General features: G+C 40.1%; 2 protein-coding genes across 3 annotated transcripts in view; both read right to left on the bottom strand.

Moving 5' to 3' along the window:
- Positions 1-13,610, bottom strand: part of trappc9 (trafficking protein particle complex subunit 9) — a 255,348-nt gene extending 241,738 nt beyond the window's left edge. Inside the window, exons 1-8 of one of the 2 annotated variants that reach the window (XM_053446475.1) lie at positions 13,527-13,610; positions 11,547-12,142; positions 9,373-9,518; positions 7,948-8,073; positions 7,134-7,160; positions 5,929-6,050; positions 3,730-3,855; positions 2,248-2,464 (exon numbers count right to left, since the gene is read on the bottom strand). In XM_053446475.1, the coding sequence (XP_053302450.1) occupies positions 2,248-2,464; positions 3,730-3,855; positions 5,929-6,050; positions 7,134-7,160; positions 7,948-8,073; positions 9,373-9,518; positions 11,547-12,130 (1,348 nt within the window). In that variant the 5' untranslated portion in view covers positions 12,131-12,142; positions 13,527-13,610. The remainder of the gene's footprint in view (positions 1-2,247; positions 2,465-3,729; positions 3,856-5,928; positions 6,051-7,133; positions 7,161-7,947; positions 8,074-9,372; positions 9,519-11,546; positions 12,143-13,526) is intronic. The other variant, XM_053446476.1, reaches the window with a different exon arrangement.
- Positions 13,611-14,791: 1,181 nt separating this feature from the next.
- sh3bgrl3 (SH3 domain binding glutamate-rich protein like 3) lies at positions 14,792-20,148 on the bottom strand. The gene is made up of 3 exons (XM_053446756.1): positions 19,980-20,148; positions 18,157-18,324; positions 14,792-16,927 (listed from the first exon to the last, which is right to left on the bottom strand). The coding sequence occupies exons 1-3, from the start codon at positions 20,022-20,024 to the stop codon at positions 16,829-16,831; spliced, it is 312 nt and encodes a 103-aa protein (XP_053302731.1). The 5' UTR covers positions 20,025-20,148; the 3' UTR covers positions 14,792-16,828.
- Positions 20,149-20,999: the final 851 nt, after the last annotated feature.

Genomic DNA, 20,999 nt, shown 5'->3' with positions numbered 1-20,999 from the left:
ACAAACAGATTTATGATCTACATAGTCATTTTTACTTGTTGTATGATGGGAAAATCATAATAGCACTAAATGACATATCTAATATATCAGATTTGAGCTTGAGTAGGTGCTATTGGTGTAATGTCTCCCTGACATCATTTAAATCAACCTTTCAGTTCAAGTGCAACCGTTTTCCCTCCAAAAACCTTCAGCTTGTATTTAATTGAGTTTACAAAGGTAACAAGGCCAAAGACATAGAGCTTATCAGAGAAGGATCATCTCCCAGTGTCCCTTGAAAACCGAAATGAAAAGAGGAAATATGGACGTCCCTGAGCTTTTTTTTCTCCGTTCACTGCGAGCGCTGTCTTTTGTGTTGCGAATGCCGCGTGGTTGCAATGAGCCAGGGTCAAGAGTCTGTCGAACCGAGAGGCTTCTGATAAGGACCTTACCAAAGAGTCTACAGGAGCTCGGGTCAGGTCTCAGCTGTGGCTCTTTTTGGAGCAAAGTGGTGGCCTGAATGCAGAACAGCCTGAAGGAGCACTCTCAAAAAGACAACAAAGCTCGATGTGGAATGAAGCTTGTGTATCCATCCAATATGTGTTTACACCGCTGCCACCCACTGCGTTCATTTTGAAAAAGATCAACCCACTGAGATTTACTCACTGACACAAAATCTGCACTACTTGACTCGTTACCCTTTGACAATAATGAATGAATCCAGATATGATAGGATGAGTTCAATCTCTCAGTTTGTCTGTTTTTTCCTCAGACAGATTCTTCTTCTTTATTGCCCTTGCTGAATGTGCAGATGTTGTTTGCTATTTATGTTAGACCCTCTGCCTAAGTTCCGACCTCAAATCTGATTTATTGCTCTAATTTACATCACACAAAGAATAATAGTTCCAGGTTTATGGAATTATTTTGGCAGAGCTTCAAAATTTGATTAATTTGCTTTAAGAAGCAGGGTTTACTCATACGGCCAATTTTAGAAGCTTCAACAAAATCAAAATATACCTTTGAGGTCCAAAAGTCTTTCTCACAGACCCCAGTGTACTTTTCAAGCAAAATATATACACTGTGTACATACTGTATCATGGCCTCTTTGATGATTTTGTTTTTCAATTGTAAACTTTCTCCTTGTTTAGGTTTCACTTTGACAATACTGTGTATGTTTTTCCATTGGATGTATTTTACAGCATCAGTGAAACCTGTAGGTATGGAACATAATATGTAAATGTTAATGCCAATGTTAAAAGGTAAAAAAGATCTTTAATTCCTGCACGAGTAAAATCATATTTTGATAAGAGTGAAGTGGTTACTAATTTCCCCCCCCAAAAAATGTCCACCTTAGATAAGCAGCGACGTCTCTAACACTCAAGACGCATGATCACGCACTCTAGTTTAAGTCAACCAATCAAGCAAAAACATCAAATGCTCTCGAGTTCCAAATTTAAAATGTGTACAAATAATCTTTTACCTAATTTTAGTGTGTGCATTTTGTAGAGTAGAATCATGTAATAAGAGAATATATAAGACAATGATTGTTTCTAGAGCTGCTTTCAGACATGCACTGGCATTCTCTAGGGGCCATGTGTGATAACACAAATGTCCGAATGAGAGGCTCCCGGCTTTCTGAGAACTTTCTGCAAACTTTCTGCCTCCGAGTAAAAACTCAGGAGAATGTCACGATGAGCTGTTGTGAGAACACTGCAGTAGATCTTCTGCAGGATTCACCATGAGTGAGTGGGCATGTTGCGGATGTTTCTTACACGCAACAGACACAACAATTGAAAAAGAGAAAACATACACGCGTCATACACGTAGAAGACAGGGATGAAGACGTCCAGAGAGCTTTTTGAGGTAAGAGCTGACACCAGTTTTGATGTGCTGTAAAAAAAAGCTAGAGATGTCCGCAGCCAAATCCATGGACTACATCCTTCTCCTCCTCCTTCTCCTCCTTCTCCTGCCAACCCCTCGCCTGAACACTACAGAGATTTCTGAGTTGCTGTGAATGCATCAAAGAATGTAATGCTGCGCTGTTCATGAGTGAAAGGCAAAGTCAGAACAGAATCCTGTGTACCTCCTCATATTTGGAAACTGCTTAAACTGCAGCCATGAAACAAGCTGTACCTAATATGAATAAGAATCGCTTGGAGATTTTGCGTCAGGAACAAACAAATCAAGAAACCATTCGCATACAATGCAAAAAACACTTTCAAATAATCCCCCAAATAATTTATTCTACTCCCTCCATGTGTCCAGGCCTACCTTTGCTGAAATCCTTGGGGTCAAGTGAAAGGCTGTATCCAGGCAAAGTCTCCAGCAGCAGCTTGTAGCAGGCCCTCCAGCCAGGCTCGGGGATGGTGGGAGCCACGCACTGCATCGCTGCAACACGCTTGAAGAACGCTGACTTTCGAAGGAAACCAATCAGTTCGTAGAGCTCGGACAGGATGCTGTAACGCTGGATCTTCTCCTCCTCTGATAACTGAAGTAACAGAAATGGCATTAAACTTAAACCACATTATAAAGAAATGTATGTTTCTTACTGTTATTTGGCTTAAATTTTTGTGATTTCCTGTGCAGTGATGTATGAGCAAGGCAGTTTTTTTCATTCAGCTGCTGAAGCAGAAAAGTTTCTCTGCCGTCTGAGTTCAAGAGGTGTTTGTATGGGAGGAGCTTGTCTTTGTTTGGGCCATTATCCTGGTACACGAGCATGATGTCAAAAGTTAAACCTTCAGCACACATCTATCAGAATGGATTTTCTTTCAGTGCAGTAGAAAACATTTTGGGTCCAGCGGTTAAAACATTTTAAGCACTAAATCTTATTAGAGAAAAGATGTTATTTATATTTTTTCTTTTTTACACAGTTTACTATATTATATTACGATATAATAAGTTACTAAAGAATATTTTTAAATATTTTCAAATTTGTCTGCACCATGGACGACACATCTCCACTTTTTCCCACTATCCAGAAATGAAGCAAAAATACTCTGGATACAAACGCACATTTGATGCCAGAATCTGCCCATTCTATTTTTGGGGATGGAACCGCAGTAGCAAGGTCCTGTCGATACATGGACTCTACCAATCAGGAGTCAGTCTCAGCTCAAGTTTCACCTCGTGTTCAAAGCTTCAAATAAGTAATTAAAACCAAACCACCCAGAAAAAAAAACACTTTAGAGTAATAAGAACTACCGTAAATAACATATATCATCTTTGTGAAAAATATATTTGATGTGTACTCTGACTTTTTTGACCCATGTCCCATCCATTAACATGGAGGAGGCAGGAGTTATCACTCACACTGCATGCAGCCACAAGGTGCTGATCTAGATGCTTTGGTCTCTGGTCTGAACCAGCAAAATATAATTATTTAATGAGTTCTATATATTGAGATTTAAAATCCGAGACAAAGAGGCAACTACTTTAGTTAAAGTGCAAACCTGGAGGAGATTCTGTTGGCTGCATTGGGCACATAAAGCAACAAGACTTGTTTCACTTAAGGGGAAAACCAGATAAAAAAGAATGTACAGCTTTAATGCTTTAATGATAAAGAGCTATGACTAAAGATAAAACTATAAAAATGGTAATGGTCAGTTCTGTGTGAGTGTCCCTTTCTGTTGATAGTAAGATACCCTACAGCCACACTGAATCAGCTGCTTTACACTCTACTGTGGACTCCCTGTGGACGTATGAATCACCCCGTGTAGCTGGAAAAGCTCCTGATTTTCCAGTCAGATAGCATACCTGTCCCAGGTTGATGTAAACAGCGTTCTGCAGGAACTCTGAGGCCTCCCGCGCCCTCTTCTGAATGGCAAGCACCCGCACCGCTTTCACGCAGGCCTCCAGCTCTATCACGCCTGCGTTCTTGTACTGCGGGAGATAACAGGAGGGGCAGGGGGCGGTGGAGGGGAGATAATTACTCAAAGAGGGTCACCGTGACTTCGGCAACCCACCTTATAATCAGAGGGAGTGTTTCTTTATTAACATATGACCGCCCTCATCAGTCGCTGCGCACACAGGGATGACAAACAAGCGCGATAACCCCGGTCCCCTGGGGCTCCGCTCGTTTTTCAGGGATTCCCAGCCGCTGGAAACTCGAGCCGCCGCTGCCGAGTCTACTAGTCATCCCAAGGCGTTTTTTTTTTTTATCACGACGTCCCTCAACTTCCCTCCACTTCAAATCTCATTAAAATTCAATTAATATCTGAATATCTGGCTATGTGTTGAGACCTAATTTAATTCTGAATAAACTAGTTACAGGTAAAAGGGCTAAGGGAGGTCAGTGCAAAAGGCAATTATAATAATGAAGATAAAGCACACACTGCTTATGAATAGTGTGGGACCATAATGAGCCTTTTCAACTTTCCCTAAGCTATGACGATACTTTAATGCTATTCTTTGTGACTTTGTACAAGAACAGCAGTCACTACATATATATTATGCCACGAAAAGACACATCACACTCACTAATTCTTCTGCTTTTTAGCAGATTATCATCACTGACTGATTTCCAGATATTGCATGTGCTCTACTGCTCATTTGTAATTCTTGTTCCCATGTATCTCTCAGCGATAAACAGCTGCCGTCAGAATATACTGGTCCAATGCTGCTAACACTGTTGTAGCTGCCTTCAAACTCCGTCAAACCAGATCAAATACTGCCCCCTGGTGAGAGGGATAAATACTACTGGCTGGATGTGTAGCCACATCTCTGCCCTTGAGTGGTGGCTTAGTACGAAAGCAACCTGATCATAAATACTGTCCTATATGACCATGTCTTAAGATTCAAGATTGTTTTGCTTATTTTTAAATCACTGGATCATCAGGTGCGATGGTGTCAACCAACACCACAGGACGCAGATCGACATCAGAGTTACAGCCGCCAATGATCCCCAGTAGATCTCCGATGTCTGTTGATCGCAGCTTGTTGCTCCAGAGCTAAAGGGATAGTTCATTGAAACACTTCACCCATCCCTCCATCAGCATAGTGGTAAGTAGATAAAAAGGTGAATTTTCATTTTTTTAAGCGAACTATCCGTTTAAGAGTGAATGTAGTTCTCTAACTTTGTGGCTCCTGCAGAGCTTTGTTTGGTTTTAAAGAACCAGGCTTGAACTTATTTTAAATTTTTGTTATGGATCCACTAAAAGACCAAAAGCAATCAACTGAAGGTGGAAACCTTAACATGTGTAAACTATATCATTATCGTCATTATCAGGCATTCTGTAAGATTAAGATTAAGATTAAGATGCATTTATTTGTCCCAAACACATGCACACTCATGCAGGTAGGGAAATTTAACCTCTGCTTTTGACCCATCTGGTGCAGGACACACAGAGCAGTGAGCGACCATGTACGGCGCCCGGGGAGCAGATGTTGGGGGAGTACGGTGCCTTGCTCAGGGGCACTAGACAGGGTAGGGAGAATCCTCTTGGATTTTTGGACAGATCAATCCAGGTTCGTCTTTTTGTTGTTTCTCCGTGGAGTCGAACCAGAGACGGACCAGAGACCTTTTCTGCCCATAGTATTAATAGCTGTTTCACACTCATGCTATCCATTATATATGGGATAGTATGATCAATAATTACTTAGATATCATATATATATATATATATATATATATAAATATATATACACAATAAATAATAATAATCTAATTAATTAAATAAAAAACCTGGACATGGAACTGGGTATGGTGCATAAAATGGATGGATTAACAAATAAAAAATTACTGATTCATTCAATTGTTTTGTTTTATTTATATATATATATATATATCAATTTAAAATACTTACAACAGACCTTAACCTATTGAAAGCATTATCAACAGTGATTCAAAATGAGAATTTGGACACACTGAGATATGACTTATGTACTGAGCTAATACTAACACTACAATGTATTATATACTAGTGATTTAACGGTTCGGCAGGTGGTGGACGGTACCTTTCCATAGTAGGAGATGGCCTCTTTGTATTTCTCGATGATGTCCTCCTGACTCAGGCAGTTCTTCGTTCGTCCAATCTCAGCGCTGGTGTCTGCACTAATGCCATTGGCTGTGAGGGCACCTACACCCAAAACAGGTTGGAATATGATTAGAAAGATGCAGGAAGGAACATCCATCAATCTGTTCTATTAGAAAAGGAAATGAAATGACAGGATTGACCACAGGAAGAAGGGGAACCTTAAATACTGGAAAGGCATGACATGACCAGCGACACATGTAAATCGAAACATGTTTTACAGTAAAGAAGAGACAGATAAACAGCGTTCAAATGTTGAACCACACTCCCTTATACCAATGATATCATGAATATTCTGAGGCCTTTGGAGTCTCAACCAGAGTTACACTCGCACCTCAAATGATTCAAAAGCAATTGCAAGGTGCATCTCATGGCCAAATCTGCTTGGACTACAGCGATTGAGAGTAAGTCACTGATGGGTCTGTGCCCAGAAGCCCTGTGGTGCTCTCACAATGACAAACGTGTGACTAATGAGATGCTGTGTTGCACCATTTCTTGGCCAAATTGCTCATTAAACATGACGTAAAGAAAGCACTCCAATATTTGTACAGAACTAGACAAAGTACAGGTTTTGAGACAGTGAAGTGACAGAATATAAATTACGTAATTGGATTTATTTTTCTGGGCTATGATAGTGAGAGGTTGAGAAACAGTAAGCATGTATCAAGTTAGAAATCAATGTGTGCTTCACTGCTAATAGACTCACACCCACTGGTACTTCCACAGACATTTAAACTTGGTTTTTTTACATTTTCTAGAAACATATTTGTTTGATATGGTTAAATGATTTTTGTGTGATAATCAAAAGTAAAATGTGAGTTGTTAGAATAATGGGATCTCAATATATTAAGTGCGGAGGTGGAACTGAGAGGAAAGGTTTTGTCTTGGATCAGGTAGTCATGTGATACTGGACACCAAAACTGTGGTTGTGAGAAACAGTGGGGGCATGGGAAACAGAAAAGGTGATTTTAAACCAACACAGGAGAACAATAACCGGTCAAAACACATCAGCTCATTTTCAAAATAAAGATTCTGACGATGTACGATGACAAAAATAAACAGAGGGTTAATGGGAGCACAAGCAAACGGGCTGTGTTGTCTACGAGAGCGATGTTAGATATACGATACCTGGGTCAATGAGGACCTCCTGAGCGCCTACAGACAAAGAAAAAGAATGCAGATTGACTCCATGACGCACAGCGCAATGTTAGCAGTGTTAGTCTGCGCTATGCCTCCTCCTGCTGCTGCTGCTGCTGCTACTACTCAGGAGCATTGATAACTCTCCGCATGCAATTTAAATCACTCAAATTAAAAACTAAAAAATGTATATTTAAAATTATCATTTGTTATATAAAATTTGAAAGTCATTTCTCGTGCAATTAATTAACTTAGGTTAAAAAAATTACTAAAAAGAAATTGTCCAATGACAATTTAACATATATTTATATGTATTTAAGTACATTTGAGTACTTTTTGAAGAAAATTGGCAAAAAGTTTGGATTTCTAGAACAAATATTTGTTTACTTTTCATTATTTCATAGCTTTGCAGATCAGTGCAAGATTTTTTATATACTAACTAAATGATTGAAAAATTATCTTCATTAGTAGCAAACATTACATATAGAAACATACATGCAAACGTACATACATTCATGCTAAATTCATACACAAGACAGTGTTAATAAAACACCATGTTATTAATAAAGATGTAACACAGACAAATTCGAATAAAGTTGAATTAGCATCATCAGGGTCAATTAGAGAAGCTCTTGCAGTGTCAGTAGCCGACGTCTCTGAAGCAGCTTAGCAGAGCAAAGTTTATTATCGTTGGAGTTGACAGTTAGCAGTGACACTCTGACTCCTTCACAGAAAACAGCTGTTCAGCAGCCATCCCATCCACTCCTCTGTTTCCATCAGTCTGCTCACAGAGCAGTGTGCTCACCTGGTCTGTGGCGTTTGCCGGCATCTGCTGGCTGAGAGACACTTGGCTTGCGTCCTGCTTTCTTCCCTGCTGTGCCTCCAGGGTAGTGGAATATAACAGACGCCGAGCACAAACCCTCCAACGCAGCTGCAGACGAAAACCCATCAATAAAATAAAAACTTTGTTTTTGCTCTTTACATTTTTGTTTTGTTGATCTTACACCTTCAGGAGTGTCTGAAGGGATCTCTAGGATCCAGATGTTTGCGCTGCTTATTGTTTGCTTCAACAACAAAAAAAAGTTCTACTGCTGCAGCCGCTGTATATCAAGTTTGATGCGAGCAAATTAAAAAGTTAAATGTAAAATGCAGACAAAAACACTGGAAATGTATTGATCCGAAAACAGCAGTCTGACCAGTATATCAGCACGGCTATTGGTTATTGTTGTCTTATCACAATTCAATCTGTATCAGTGTATCAGAGGATAAAGTAATCTCTAAGAACACATTCTGAATGAGAATATGTAGAATGTGAATGAAGAATCTGTAGCGAGGGACAAGATTTGGGGGCAGGAAGCCTTTGGGTTTCCGTTTCTACTACAGACCAATCATGTTTGAGCAAGCTTTGGTTGCCCACTGGTAAACAGTCCGTGTGGAGAGTGAAAGAGTCAGAACACATAGACCGAAATGCATCGGCTATCAGCTTTTTACCTGCATTCATATGCTGATAGCCGTTATAAGGGCTTAGCCAGATTGTCGCCTGGACCTAGAACACTTGGAGAAAGCATCGTTGTGTGTGTTTTGTGTGTAGAAACGTTTGGACTTGTTTGATAAAAGAAACTAGTCAGACATTGTATAGCAAACGGCCCAAACATCCACTATCTACACTTTAATATTACCAACAGAGACTAGATTGGATGATAAGTGACCAGAATTTGCAGCATTAAAATGAAAAAATGTGTTTGCAACTGTGTTGTCTTTATATACTGCATGTTTATGTTTTAACAGTACAAACTCCTGCTCGGTATCTTTATCACAATTTTCTAATAACAAAATATTTTGTGTGTTGGATGTGTAAATGTAACAAAACAATTGGAGATTTGTTCCAAATTTGAAGAAGTTCCCTCAAGGCTTGAGATATCGTGTTCACGAGAATGGTACTGACCGATGGACGCACAGACATGTGGAATAACAGACGGATGTACGCACAACCCGAAAACATAATGCCTCCAGCCACTGGCTGTTGTTAGCGCAGATGCATAAAAACTCTCAAGTGTTAAATATTTTAGTTCTGGTCTCAAAAGTCCAGTATTGGTCAGACTCCATCTGAAACAAAGTACAGACACATCAGCCAACAGTGCTGCCATGTGGCCCCATAGAACATATCACACTATAACACATCAACATCAGCAAATAAACAGGCTGTGGTCTCCCCATCCACCAGACTTACCACCCAGCCAGAGGAAGTCATTAACCCCTCTGAGCAGCTCCACAGCCATGTGGTAGTGGACCAGGGCGTCCTGCAGCATGCCCGCCTGGAGGCACAGGTCCCCGACATGCTTCCTCATCCGTCCCTGGCAACGCTTCTTATAATGCCTGGGGGAAAGCAGCAGGAAAGAGAATTACTTTTTTCCAGACAACAGCACGCTGAATAAAGTGGGTCGACTTATTGAATAGCCACGAATTTGGCTTTATAAAGTTTTTCTTTCAATATATAGATATATATATATTCTGAAGATCTCATTCTTGTAAAAACTTTTCTACAATTCTACTATTGTCCATTCTTACGTTAGCAGGTTGCCAGGACCGGACACTTAAAGTGAATCTTATCAGTCAGCTACAGAGGGAATGTGTGGGGCGAGGAAGCACAAGCAAAGAGGAGCAGCAGAACGAGGACAGACAATGAGCCGACACACCAAAACATGAAAACACTCAGGACTGAGCAGCTTCACAGGGACACAGGGGGGATTTGAATGTTTTGAGGAAAAGTACAATCCCATTGTGAAAGATATCTGAGCTTTGTAGAAGACTGGGAAGGTCATGAGAAAAGAATAACTTGAAACAGTTGGTGATCGGAGTCACAGTGGAATGGAGACATGGAAAATATTTCTGCTGGCTGTATAATCGGAAAGCAGTGATATATAATCTACATAAACATCCATATCTAGGTGAATCTATATAATACATCTGCCTGATTCAAAATTCAAACAAATGCTGGGAGGCTACGTCTGAGCAGCTAACTAGTTTTTCTTGTATAAAAATAAAATGATAATAGGGTCATGAAAATTAACCATAGGAATTAATCTACAGCTTTGAACATGTGTCCTTACCAAACTAATGTAATTCCCTCGGTCTTTATGAGAAGGTGCAGGGCTATCTTTGCCACTGGAACATGATGTATACTCTCATTAATGAGTCCAAACTATCAGCTCCTCCTTTACTAAACCATGCCAGGGTTTTTCCTGTTTCACAAGATAAATATTAGTCTTTTTTTAACAGATGCCGTTTTAAACGATAATGTCGAACATAGTAGGTAGTTTCAGTGAGTCCAGTAGTTTCAGTGAATTTTGCATGAAAAGGAAAATGCAGAGAAAAGTGATCACTGTCAACATTGAGGCCTTATTACTTATGAATAAACTCTACACTCAGTGGCCACTTTATTAGGAACACCTATACATCTAATGCAATCCAATACAACAAGTCAGCCAATAGTTTTATCCTTACAAAGGTGACAATGTTTAGTTTAGATTTGACTGTGTTTATTATTGAGGTTGTAGGTCGCAGTGGCGTTGATCTGGTCGGCATTATATTGTGAGGCTTAAGTCATTTGGTCCCACCTCATTTACAAAGATGAGTTGATAGGGGACATCTAATATTCTGCATTCCAATACAACATCAAGATGTAAACACTATGAATGAGATTGTTCATGTTCACCTTTTGAAGTTGCATGGGAATTCATATTGTTTCAATATATTAACTTAAATTATTAACTTTCCAAAACCAGCCAGTGTTTAACTGAATCAATTTATTTAACATACAATAGTTTATTTATTGCCTGTCTCACAATTATATTTTTTGCCCATGAAAGCACAGATTGCCTTTGGGAATGTTCTGTGCAAAGCTGGTCAGAATTCCCTGCATCCAGGATTAATGAGTTGGTTGCAGAAAAAGGTTTGTGAATAAACTGAAACCTGGGGAGGAGCGATGAGTTTGGCTCAGAGGCATCAGCAAAATGCACGACAGCGCAGGAGTACGGCTGTTTGTCTCAGGGCCGAGCTGAAGCCGATGGGAAAGGGATGGGTTCACTAAACTTATGAATCTAACATCTCACCTTTTCACACCCAACAATAAACTCACAGGACAGTTTGAAAGAAAAAAAAGAAGAAAGACACATAAACCAAGGTGAACAAAGAAAAATGAATGGAACAAAAATCAGATTTTTGAGAGAAGAATTTTTGAGCTGGCGAGGCCAAAATATAACAAGCAACTTCACACTGACACAGACACACATGGAAATCTTGCAAACAATGCAGCATATCACATTTACTAACTGCTCGACCAGCTCCTACATGTGAAAGTGCTTTTTGAAAAGGGGTCAGGATGCAGAAAGGAGAACAACTCACCTGCTATCTGTGTCCAAACCCACAAAGTCCTTCTTTTCAAAGGGCACACAGAGCAGAGGGATCTTATCACCGGACTTGTCTGTGGCCCGGTCAAGCCGCTTGGACTCCAGCACTATGAATATCGACTCCACAAAATCCTCCACTCTCTTCTCCACATCGGAGCAGTCTTCGAAGTCCGGGTAGAAGGCCACATCTGTGCGCTGCTGCTCTGCAATCTCTCCCTGCAGCCCGAACACAAGCAACCTGGAGTCGTACAGCGTGGAGCTGTACACTTCCTTCTGGCCGTGGAAGCGATCAGAAGTCTGCGGCCACTCCTTTGCCGAGTCACAGGTGGTGATGGCGATGAGGCCCACCACCTTGCGGTGCGTCTGGAAATCCCCCCATTCGTTGTTTTCGGGCAGGTAGTGGTGGCGGTAGCGGATGTAGAGGAGGCGCTGCGAGTCCCTGACGCTGACCTGGCTCACGCTGGCAATGCGCTTGTAGATCTTGAAGAACTGGTCCTCGGGTACAATGCCGACTGGCTGAACCACCACGAGCACGGTCTGGTGGTCCTCAGCACACTGCATGTAGTCCGGGACACTCATCTTCACATGCGGCTGCATGGGGACAGAAACACAAACACTTTTAAAAACAGAGCTTATGCACTGACTTCTGAACATCTGCAACGTATCACCTCGTCGGAAAGGTCAGGCTTTCACCTGCGATCAATCAATCAATCAATCAATAGATATATTCATGAATAGATTAAATTTGACTTCTGTCAAAATCATCAAAGGTACATACACACACCACCATACAAAATATATACAAAAGCACAATGGACAGGTAGCAGCTACTTAATCTGACTTAATCTTTGTTTGATAGTTTGCAGGATTTTGCTAGACTACTGGACGGAGTACCACTGAAGTTGGTGAGGGACTGAGTTTGGGTCAGGGAAGAACCCATTCAACTTTGCTGCAGATCTGATTCAGGTGGCTGATCCAAGAGCTTTGACATTGCGAGATTGGACATCTTCCCACATTTTTGTCAGTTTCTAAAGAAATGATACAGAGATCTTGATGGGAAAAAAAAGTATGAATAACTTAATATAATTTGAGGAGACGGTTGGGTCTTGGTGGAGGTATGCGTTTAAGTGAGTGTTATTCAAGTTTCTTACATTTCCTCATTAGAAAAAAGTGTCAATAAAAGTCATTTACAAAACAAATAAGGTTGAATAACCAGGGCACTGTTCCACACAGGAGAGGTTGCAGTTTGTTTGAGACACAAACCCTGTTCACCTCTAATGTATTTGGCTGAAGGCAAACATGTGAGAGGCAGCAGCAGGTTTCTCAAAACGAGGAGAACCCAACACTAACAACATGAACATGCAACAGACAACAGAATGTATGTTTTGCACTTGGAGAGAAACCAACACTTTATTTAATAGAGGACTCGGGGACATCTGGGAGTCAAAACACAGCTGGGACACACAAGCATCCTCTGGGTTAGTGAGCAGTGATAGCCTCTGACGTTTGAATGAAAAAGTGCTGCTCCCGAGTGTCTGGTGTAAACCTGGTGGAGAACCGGACTCTTCCGGAAACAGTCCCAAAGCTTTTCTTTGTTTATAGTTGCATATGCAGAAAAGCAGAGCAGCAAATGCTAAGTGTCTCTGACAGCTAGCTTTAGCAGCTAAAAGTGGCAGCGAGAGACATTATCCCAGTGGTTACAACTATAAACAACATGTGAAAGAAATGTTTAATGAAGCAAAACAGAGCTCCTTCGTTCATTAGCGCGTGTTGGGCTGGTTTTACATGATGTCAAGTGGCTAACGTGTCTGATAACACTGGAGGGTCAGATAGCTTAGCTTAGCTAGCTGAGCTGTGGACTAACAGTTAGTGAGGGTCCCGCAGAAACAACACTGAATAGACGAGTTTCTATCGCACAGCTCAGCTCAGTCACGTGAACTGACAGCAGCTCAGTTAAAAGGTTAAGTCACGTTACCTGTTCACAGTCTCCTGTCAAATCTCACAGTTTCCTGCTTTAACCCAGTGTTTAACTACAGTTCAATAACAACAACGCTTCCGGTCAGCATTTTCTAAATAAAACCATCGCGAGACTCGGTCGTCTCTCATTGCGAGGCTAGTTTGATTTATTGTTTTCAATCATAATTAGTTTATTTGGATCCTTTTTGCTCCATGGCAGTGTCCCTATAGTTCATATCAACTTATATCAATTTAAAGAAAAGTGATAGAATACAGGCATGTTTCTAGTTCTGTTACATCTTGTCGCTTTGTTCCTACTTACCATATTATTTATCATGGATCCAAAACTAATGTATGAAAAAATCAGTCTTCACAACCAAAATATTGGTAGTATGGGTATAAACAACATTTACTCTAAGTGACAGTAACAGGAAGATACAAGTAATTCCACTTAATTATTTCCATACTACGGGATAAAGTATGGAATTAAATAGACTGTAAAACAATCCTCTAAAATAGTATTTGTATTCATATAGGCACTTTTTTATTACCACAGTAGTGATGATAATTTCTTTCGGGGTTTTATTTTGTAAACAGGATCTTTATCTCTTATTTCCTCTCAATAATTTCTTCTTCGTGTTTTTATTCTGCTGCAGAGAAACATCTGCTCCACTCAAAGGAGACAAGAGGTACTGCAACTCACGAATACGTCGAGCAACAAGTGTGCAAAAACTGTCAATTTGAATGCAGCTCATATAATTTATTATGAATAATTATTCACATTATTTATTTATTTAGATTCATAATGAAATAACTATCATAAAAATATAATGTCATGTTCCTAATTATTAATGCATTTAACATTTAAATTTTGAATATAATTCAATGTATGAAATTAATGACTTTCTATTAATCATATTGTTATTAATTATTAGTTTTAGTTTGATTTAACTTCAGACTAAAAGTTCAGCACATAGAAACTTGATGTTTTATTTCATCATTATAAACAACATACTGACAATCATTCTGTGAAAATATGTTGCTTGTATGCAGTTTCTACAAATGTACCGACACTGCAGATCAAATAAGGAAGAGGTTGCCGTGTGACTATATTGGCAATCAACATCTTCCACTAACTTGCAAATTAGAAATGATAACCCTGTCGGTGGAGTGACACCTACACACCATCTTGTAAAATTCCTCAGTGAAGTGAGGAAGCTGAATAGCAAATGACACAGGAGTTTTAGTTGGGATCCACAAAGAAATAACAAACACCAAGACAGGTAGATTCAACTCCAATTTATTTTTCTTTAACCCATAAATCCCTTTCACAATCTTCTTGGAAGACAACAGCATTTTATTCCCTAATTTGTTCTTTTTTTGGCCAAAAGATATTGGTCCAACAGTGAAGCAGGAGCTCAGAGAGAGACATGGAATGTTTCAAACATGATTCATAGTGAATACACACCAATAACAGGCAAACGTCCACAACCATCGACTTACAAAACAGTGCACAACGTTTGTGTGTAGGCTGCCATTACTGGGGATTCCAAACCTTGACAACACCATCATGACAACATGGAGGGGTTTGACAGGTCTTAGGAGTAAGAGAAGGAAAACATGTTCTCGATTAACAAAGAAAAGACACGACAATTACATAAAAACTATATTTCTAATGAGATCAATCAAATGAATAAACACAAACGCATAAAAAGCACAGACAGGTGAAGCCTTCATTTTTCCCATGTGATGAGTGTTCCCTAAGGCTGGTAAGACTGAGTCAGGTGAATCTTAACACAGCTTTGACTTTATTTCGGTTCAGAATGAGGAAGGGATCGGGTGTATAGTCACATAACGCCCAGAACATTAAGTGGAACTGTAACCAAAGTAAATAAAAAGAGGAAGGAACAAAGCTACGTAGATGAAAGCAAGATAATTCATATTTCAGTCAAACCTCCCTGTGAAATGCTCATCTCTAAACCTGTGGCGTCTTTTCGCTCTGTCAGTCGCCAACATGGAGCACCGACTGGTGATATGGAGCTTTTAAGTTCTACAGTAAAATTATGGAAAACATAGAAGATGTCAGCTAAGTGCTAATCCCACAGCGAGTAATCATCTGCGGAAGCACATCACAGATATATTATATTGTCATCCTCCTCAAATGGGTGTGAATATAGGGCAGTTTATTACTTAAACAACTAATATAGATTTTGGTTTTTCGGTTCACTGGACACCATAATAACATATCTAAGAAGTGTTCAGTCCCCAAATCTCACTTTTTTTTTGTTAGCCTACCTAGGTTTTGTTTGACTGTGTAACACTGGAATAAACCTATGAAACTTTTTTTTTTTTTTTTTACATTAATGACCTTTGTACTAAATGATGACTACAGCCTGAGTCAGCAGTTATTACTGAAAGCCAATAACCATTCATATATCAAAGCTGGGGAGAGGGAGGCACCCGATGAATCCGAGATACTGTGATCGTCTTTTGTTGTTATGACAATCTCGCCAGCACCACGGATCAGGGACGCCCAAGCAAGCATTAAAGGAAAGAATGCATGCAAGTGCTCAGTCAATTTAAACATAGATATGTTGAAGCAAGAAACTCCACAGGGGGCTTTTAATGTGCTAGTTACAGTAAAGTAACTCATATGTTTAATGTCTGCACAAGACCTCACTGGGCCAAAGTGGATTACCACCTCTCACCACATTCTGCATCAGGTAACCAATGGACCAAAATAATACAAAAATCAGCATCAACGCTAGAAAAAAAAGCATAATTTAGCTGCTAGAATTCATTACTAATTGGGTTTAAGGACACCACGGTCCATGCTACTTCTGATTGCCTTTGCTTCCATGTGAAGTGCACATGGTGTGCAGTCATGTACAACATGGGAACTTGAAGGCTACAGAAACTAAATAAAAGTATTTAAGACTGAGTGATGATGTGTGTTTGGTCTGCAGAGGATCAGGAGGATTCTGTGTTGAATGTTGTCATCCAGTGGATTAGTTTAATCTCCAGCGGTCATGTGGCCGACACCATGATTAGTCGACCTAATTACTGCACATCTACACACCCCATTGCCTCCTAGTGGACTAGGAGCCCTTTGTAACACTGGTCTGTCGGACAGGAAGGGAATCAAAACGAAGAACAGATATAAAAAAACAACAGGTAGAAATAAAAGAGATTAAGACTGTTTTAGAGTCTAATGGTGCAGTAAGGGGAATGTGTGTCTTCTGATTTGCTGAATACAAGATATTTGGCATTCTTCGTTATGGCATAGAAAGTGGGTGGACACTGGTGGATAAGGGGTCGCCATCAGGGCGCAGAGTGAGTGGGTTGGGGGGGGGGGTGGCTGGGGTTAAGAAACTGTTCCACTGTGTCTGCTTCCACCGCCTCCAACAACATTTCATAGTTCTGTGGAGAGGAAGAGGGTCAATGAGCAGACGAGCAAACAAAGACATTCTCTTCTCAGCAGCATCGTCTGACAACAGGCACATAGAAATAAATTGAAGTTGCTCAAGAAGCATTTTAATTTCTCACTGATAACAGCTAATATGAAGATGTCTTTCAAGTCAACTCATAATGGTTATTACATTTTTGGGCATAAAGACTGATGATGATCAAGGTCTTAATTGAGGTTTTAAAGTTTTGAAAACGCTGGCCTCGGTTTATTTTGAAAACTCCTGGCTCTTTGCAGTGTGGACGGAGAGAAACAGAGACGTGTGGAAACAAACACACACACTCTCTTCCTAATTGTGTCTAATTAGTCACAACTCATTTGACAGCACAAAATGGAATGTGTCAGTAGCTGTTACGCCATTACTGTTGATCATTCATAGTATTTAACTGCAACTAAGCAGAAATAAGTAGACAATCTACTTCCAGATTACATGGACACACACGCCCAGTGTACATGATTGTTAGTGTGATATGCATTTTCATTGTGTGCTGGTGTGGCTAGGGATTGCTTCTGATAGGGAACTAAAACAGGTATTATAGAAAATATATAAGAATGGTTTACATGGCAGCTTCCCCAAAGGTGAAACCAGAGCATCTTGATCGCCACCTGGTGGCTAACTGCATCATAAGTCATAAATCTACTCTGCCATGTGAATAATGGGACATGGACCAAATTAAAATTTCAAAGCACACGTCATATATATATTTCTCAAAGATGTTTTCTGTCTAATCACACCAATGTTTGTTCAACTGTTCATGTTTCTGGTTGGTTTGGCTTTAATTGGTTATTTGATTTGAGTTAATGTATCAGCGGGACCTCACTGCCGTGGATCCTCCCCTATTGCTACTAAGCAAACTTGTTGCGTAGTCCCTCTTTACATGCAGTCCAAGATTTTTCCTGAAAACAGTTAAATTAAAGCAATTTCCAGTGCGAACCCAATCTGAGCGAAGACTAACTTAGCCTGACCTGAACTAGACAGGTATTGTTTTTGGCGTCCAAAACAGCCACAAGTCTGACGTTTTTGACGATTTCAGGCAAATGCATTTTGAAATATGAAATAGACAGCCCAGCCAACATGACTGAACCCAACCTGAACCCGAGTATCATTCCAAATATTTGTCTGATTGTGTGTGTGTGTGTGTGTGTGTGTGTGTGTGTGTGTGTGTGTGTGCGCGCCCCTTACCCCGCAGTATTGGTCCTCATTAAAAAGCTGGGGAGGGCCCACGGCTGGGTCCCCTGCTTTGCTTCTCATCTCCTCACGCAGCTCACCGCCCACAGAGATGTCGATGAGCTCGTACTTGATGCTTTTACTATCCAGGATCCGGATCACATCCGCCTGCTCAGACTTAACCTGAGAGAGAAAAAAATAAGCAACAGTCACAATTAGAAATGATTCAATTAATGAGTGAATTCATTAGACCATGACAATAGTATCTGTGCATACTGTGGAGATGTTTACCAGCCCTTCTAAACCTGCTTTCATCTACTAAAGCTCTCAAAACTAAGAAGAGCAAAAGAAGGTTGCTTGCTGTCACGGTGCTGAAGGGCAGGAACATGCACACATACGTTTCAGATGGAAAACATTAACCGTATGATTTAAACTCTTTTCTGAGGCAGTGTATTTATAAACAGTGTTTTTTTCGGGCCTGTGGGTGGTGATTAATAGAACATGTGATTATTCTGGTCAGTTGAGGAAGTTGGGGGGTGGAGGTGTTTGTAAATGTGACCACACCTAAGCACAAAACTTACTGGAAAAACACACAATCTCGCTTTTAGTTGGCCACAAACCCTAGCAAGTCCAAAGTCACGTTCTTGAAAGTTAAAAGGGGTAAACAGTGAACTGTGTGGAGTGTACTGTGTGTATTCTGCAGTCGGCAAACACAGTATGTATAAAAAGAGTCACTACATTCGAAACATGACTTCCAGGTGAGATCTAGGAATAAAAAATAAAAAGCTAGCAGTATATAAACACACTTTTTAAAAAGTTTGACACATGTGATATATATATATAAACACACACATTTATGTATGCACATGTACATACATACACATTAGCTATTGTATATGAGAGGGTTAAAAACAAATGCCTTCACCAAACTTTTCCACTGCATGAGTTCCTCCTCACACCTAATAGAAAGCAGATGTGGTCCAGCGCATCATGGACATTCACTGTTCTCATGCAGTGCTGCTGCTGAAATGACTTGTTGTATTGTTTTTACAACATCATTTTACTGATGTCATTACGATCATTGTTGCCAATCTGTTGTACAGAAATCCACCATGATAAGTAATGAATTAGGTTATAATCCATTAGTCTGCTCTTCCTTTAACAGTACATTGGAAATTATGACTGGTTCCCAGTGTACTTTAACAGCAGACCACAGTAAATGGAACGTGCGGGCAGACTGAGTGGAAGCCGGGCCCCTCACCTAAGATTAACAATATTTTATAAAACATCACAGTGGTGCATTTAACGCGCATGCAACCGGTAAACTTTGTACATTACACTTCATATTTACCATTTTCAAGTCAACCTTAAACTGACACTTTGTTAGATGAGGTTTGGTGTGCAGTTTTCTCTACAGGAAGCGGATGCATGAGCTGGATACTCGGGTTCCAGCATTGTTTAGTAGAATGACACTTTAATGAATAACAAAGTCCATATTTTAAGTAGTATTTATAATAAACGAACAGCCAAGCACAAACACACATCCCCTCTACACAGCTATAGGAAGTGGGATAATGCATCCTGGCTTCTTTTTGTTCTGCTAAATGAATTCGGGCGGAACGTCTACAATAGAGAAGTGCTGACGTTTCTCTAGCGACGGGCAGAGACTTGCACAGGCCGCTGTTTCAGCAGGAAGCGTGTACTGGTACTGACAGGACTCAGGTGCGTCTGTGTTAGCTTCGGCTGCTAGCTTCTGCTGTTAGCTTCTGCTGCTAGCCGCTACTCTTAGCTGCTGCTGGAGCTGAACACAAACATCCAGGTGTCTCCTCGTCACTCACCTTCCGTGAGGCAGTAACAGTGGTGTAGTACAGCTTGACGCCCATTGTTTCTTCTGGTTCCTCCTGGTTCTTCTGGTTCCTCCTGGTTCTTCTGGTTCGTCCTGGTTCCTCACCTCCCTGTATCCGTGGATCTGATCGACAGAGGCGCGCCCTCCCACAGCAGTGGATCACAGAGAGGAAAGAACTGTCGCTTTCAAAATAAAAGACACATCTTTTTGGGGGGAAACCCAGAGAAAACCGAATATGATGATGCGCAAGATCATGAAAGTCACGTATTATTGTTATAAAAAGGGCCAGGGACATATATACTGTTGTATTCAACCCATGTTGGAGTGGCTGGTATAATTGTATTATACATATGTATAGGTGTAACAATAAGCCGCAATAACAGCAGCACCAATTATATTACTATTAATGCATTTTTTTAAATAAAGACACAATTATAATGATAGGCTCCATAGGCTTAGCTAAGAAACACAGTTGTATATACTTTTGTATTCAACCCCTGTTGGACTTAAGGTATAATGGTATTATTCACATTTATAGGGGAAATCAATTAACTATATGAAGTAATAACAGCAGCAATGATAACAGCACTAATTAATAATAGCCTAATAAAAATAAAAATGTTCTCACCAAAGGCAAGCTCCCCCTCACATTGGGACCTTTCACTCAAAATCACAGATATAAGCTTGTCCTTGACCTTTGGCCTCGCTGCGTGCTGATAGGAAAAAATCCCAGTGTCGACATTATGTGTGTCTGTATGAAAATATGTTGTAGCAACTGTCCTTTTAAGAGCCACCCTGTACATTTTATCTTTAGATACTTTGTGAAGAAATGCACAAACTTAAGAGTTTTTTTTAAAGCAAGAATGTATCTGTAAAGTGTCAGTGTCAGTCAGTGTGTGTACTACATAGAAGTCAAGAATACTCTACAACATGTTTTTTTATCATTAAAGGTGTTAAAATACAACTCGAAATGAAACACCACAAGATCTATCATCTATTAGATCATCTAAAG

Source organism: Pleuronectes platessa, chromosome 18 (genome assembly GCF_947347685.1).
Source record: "Pleuronectes platessa chromosome 18, fPlePla1.1, whole genome shotgun sequence".
NCBI classification, from domain to species: Eukaryota; Metazoa; Chordata; class Actinopteri; order Pleuronectiformes; family Pleuronectidae; genus Pleuronectes; species Pleuronectes platessa.
Note: the sequence above shows the minus strand (reverse complement) of the source record. Positions and strands in the feature narration are given on the sequence as shown.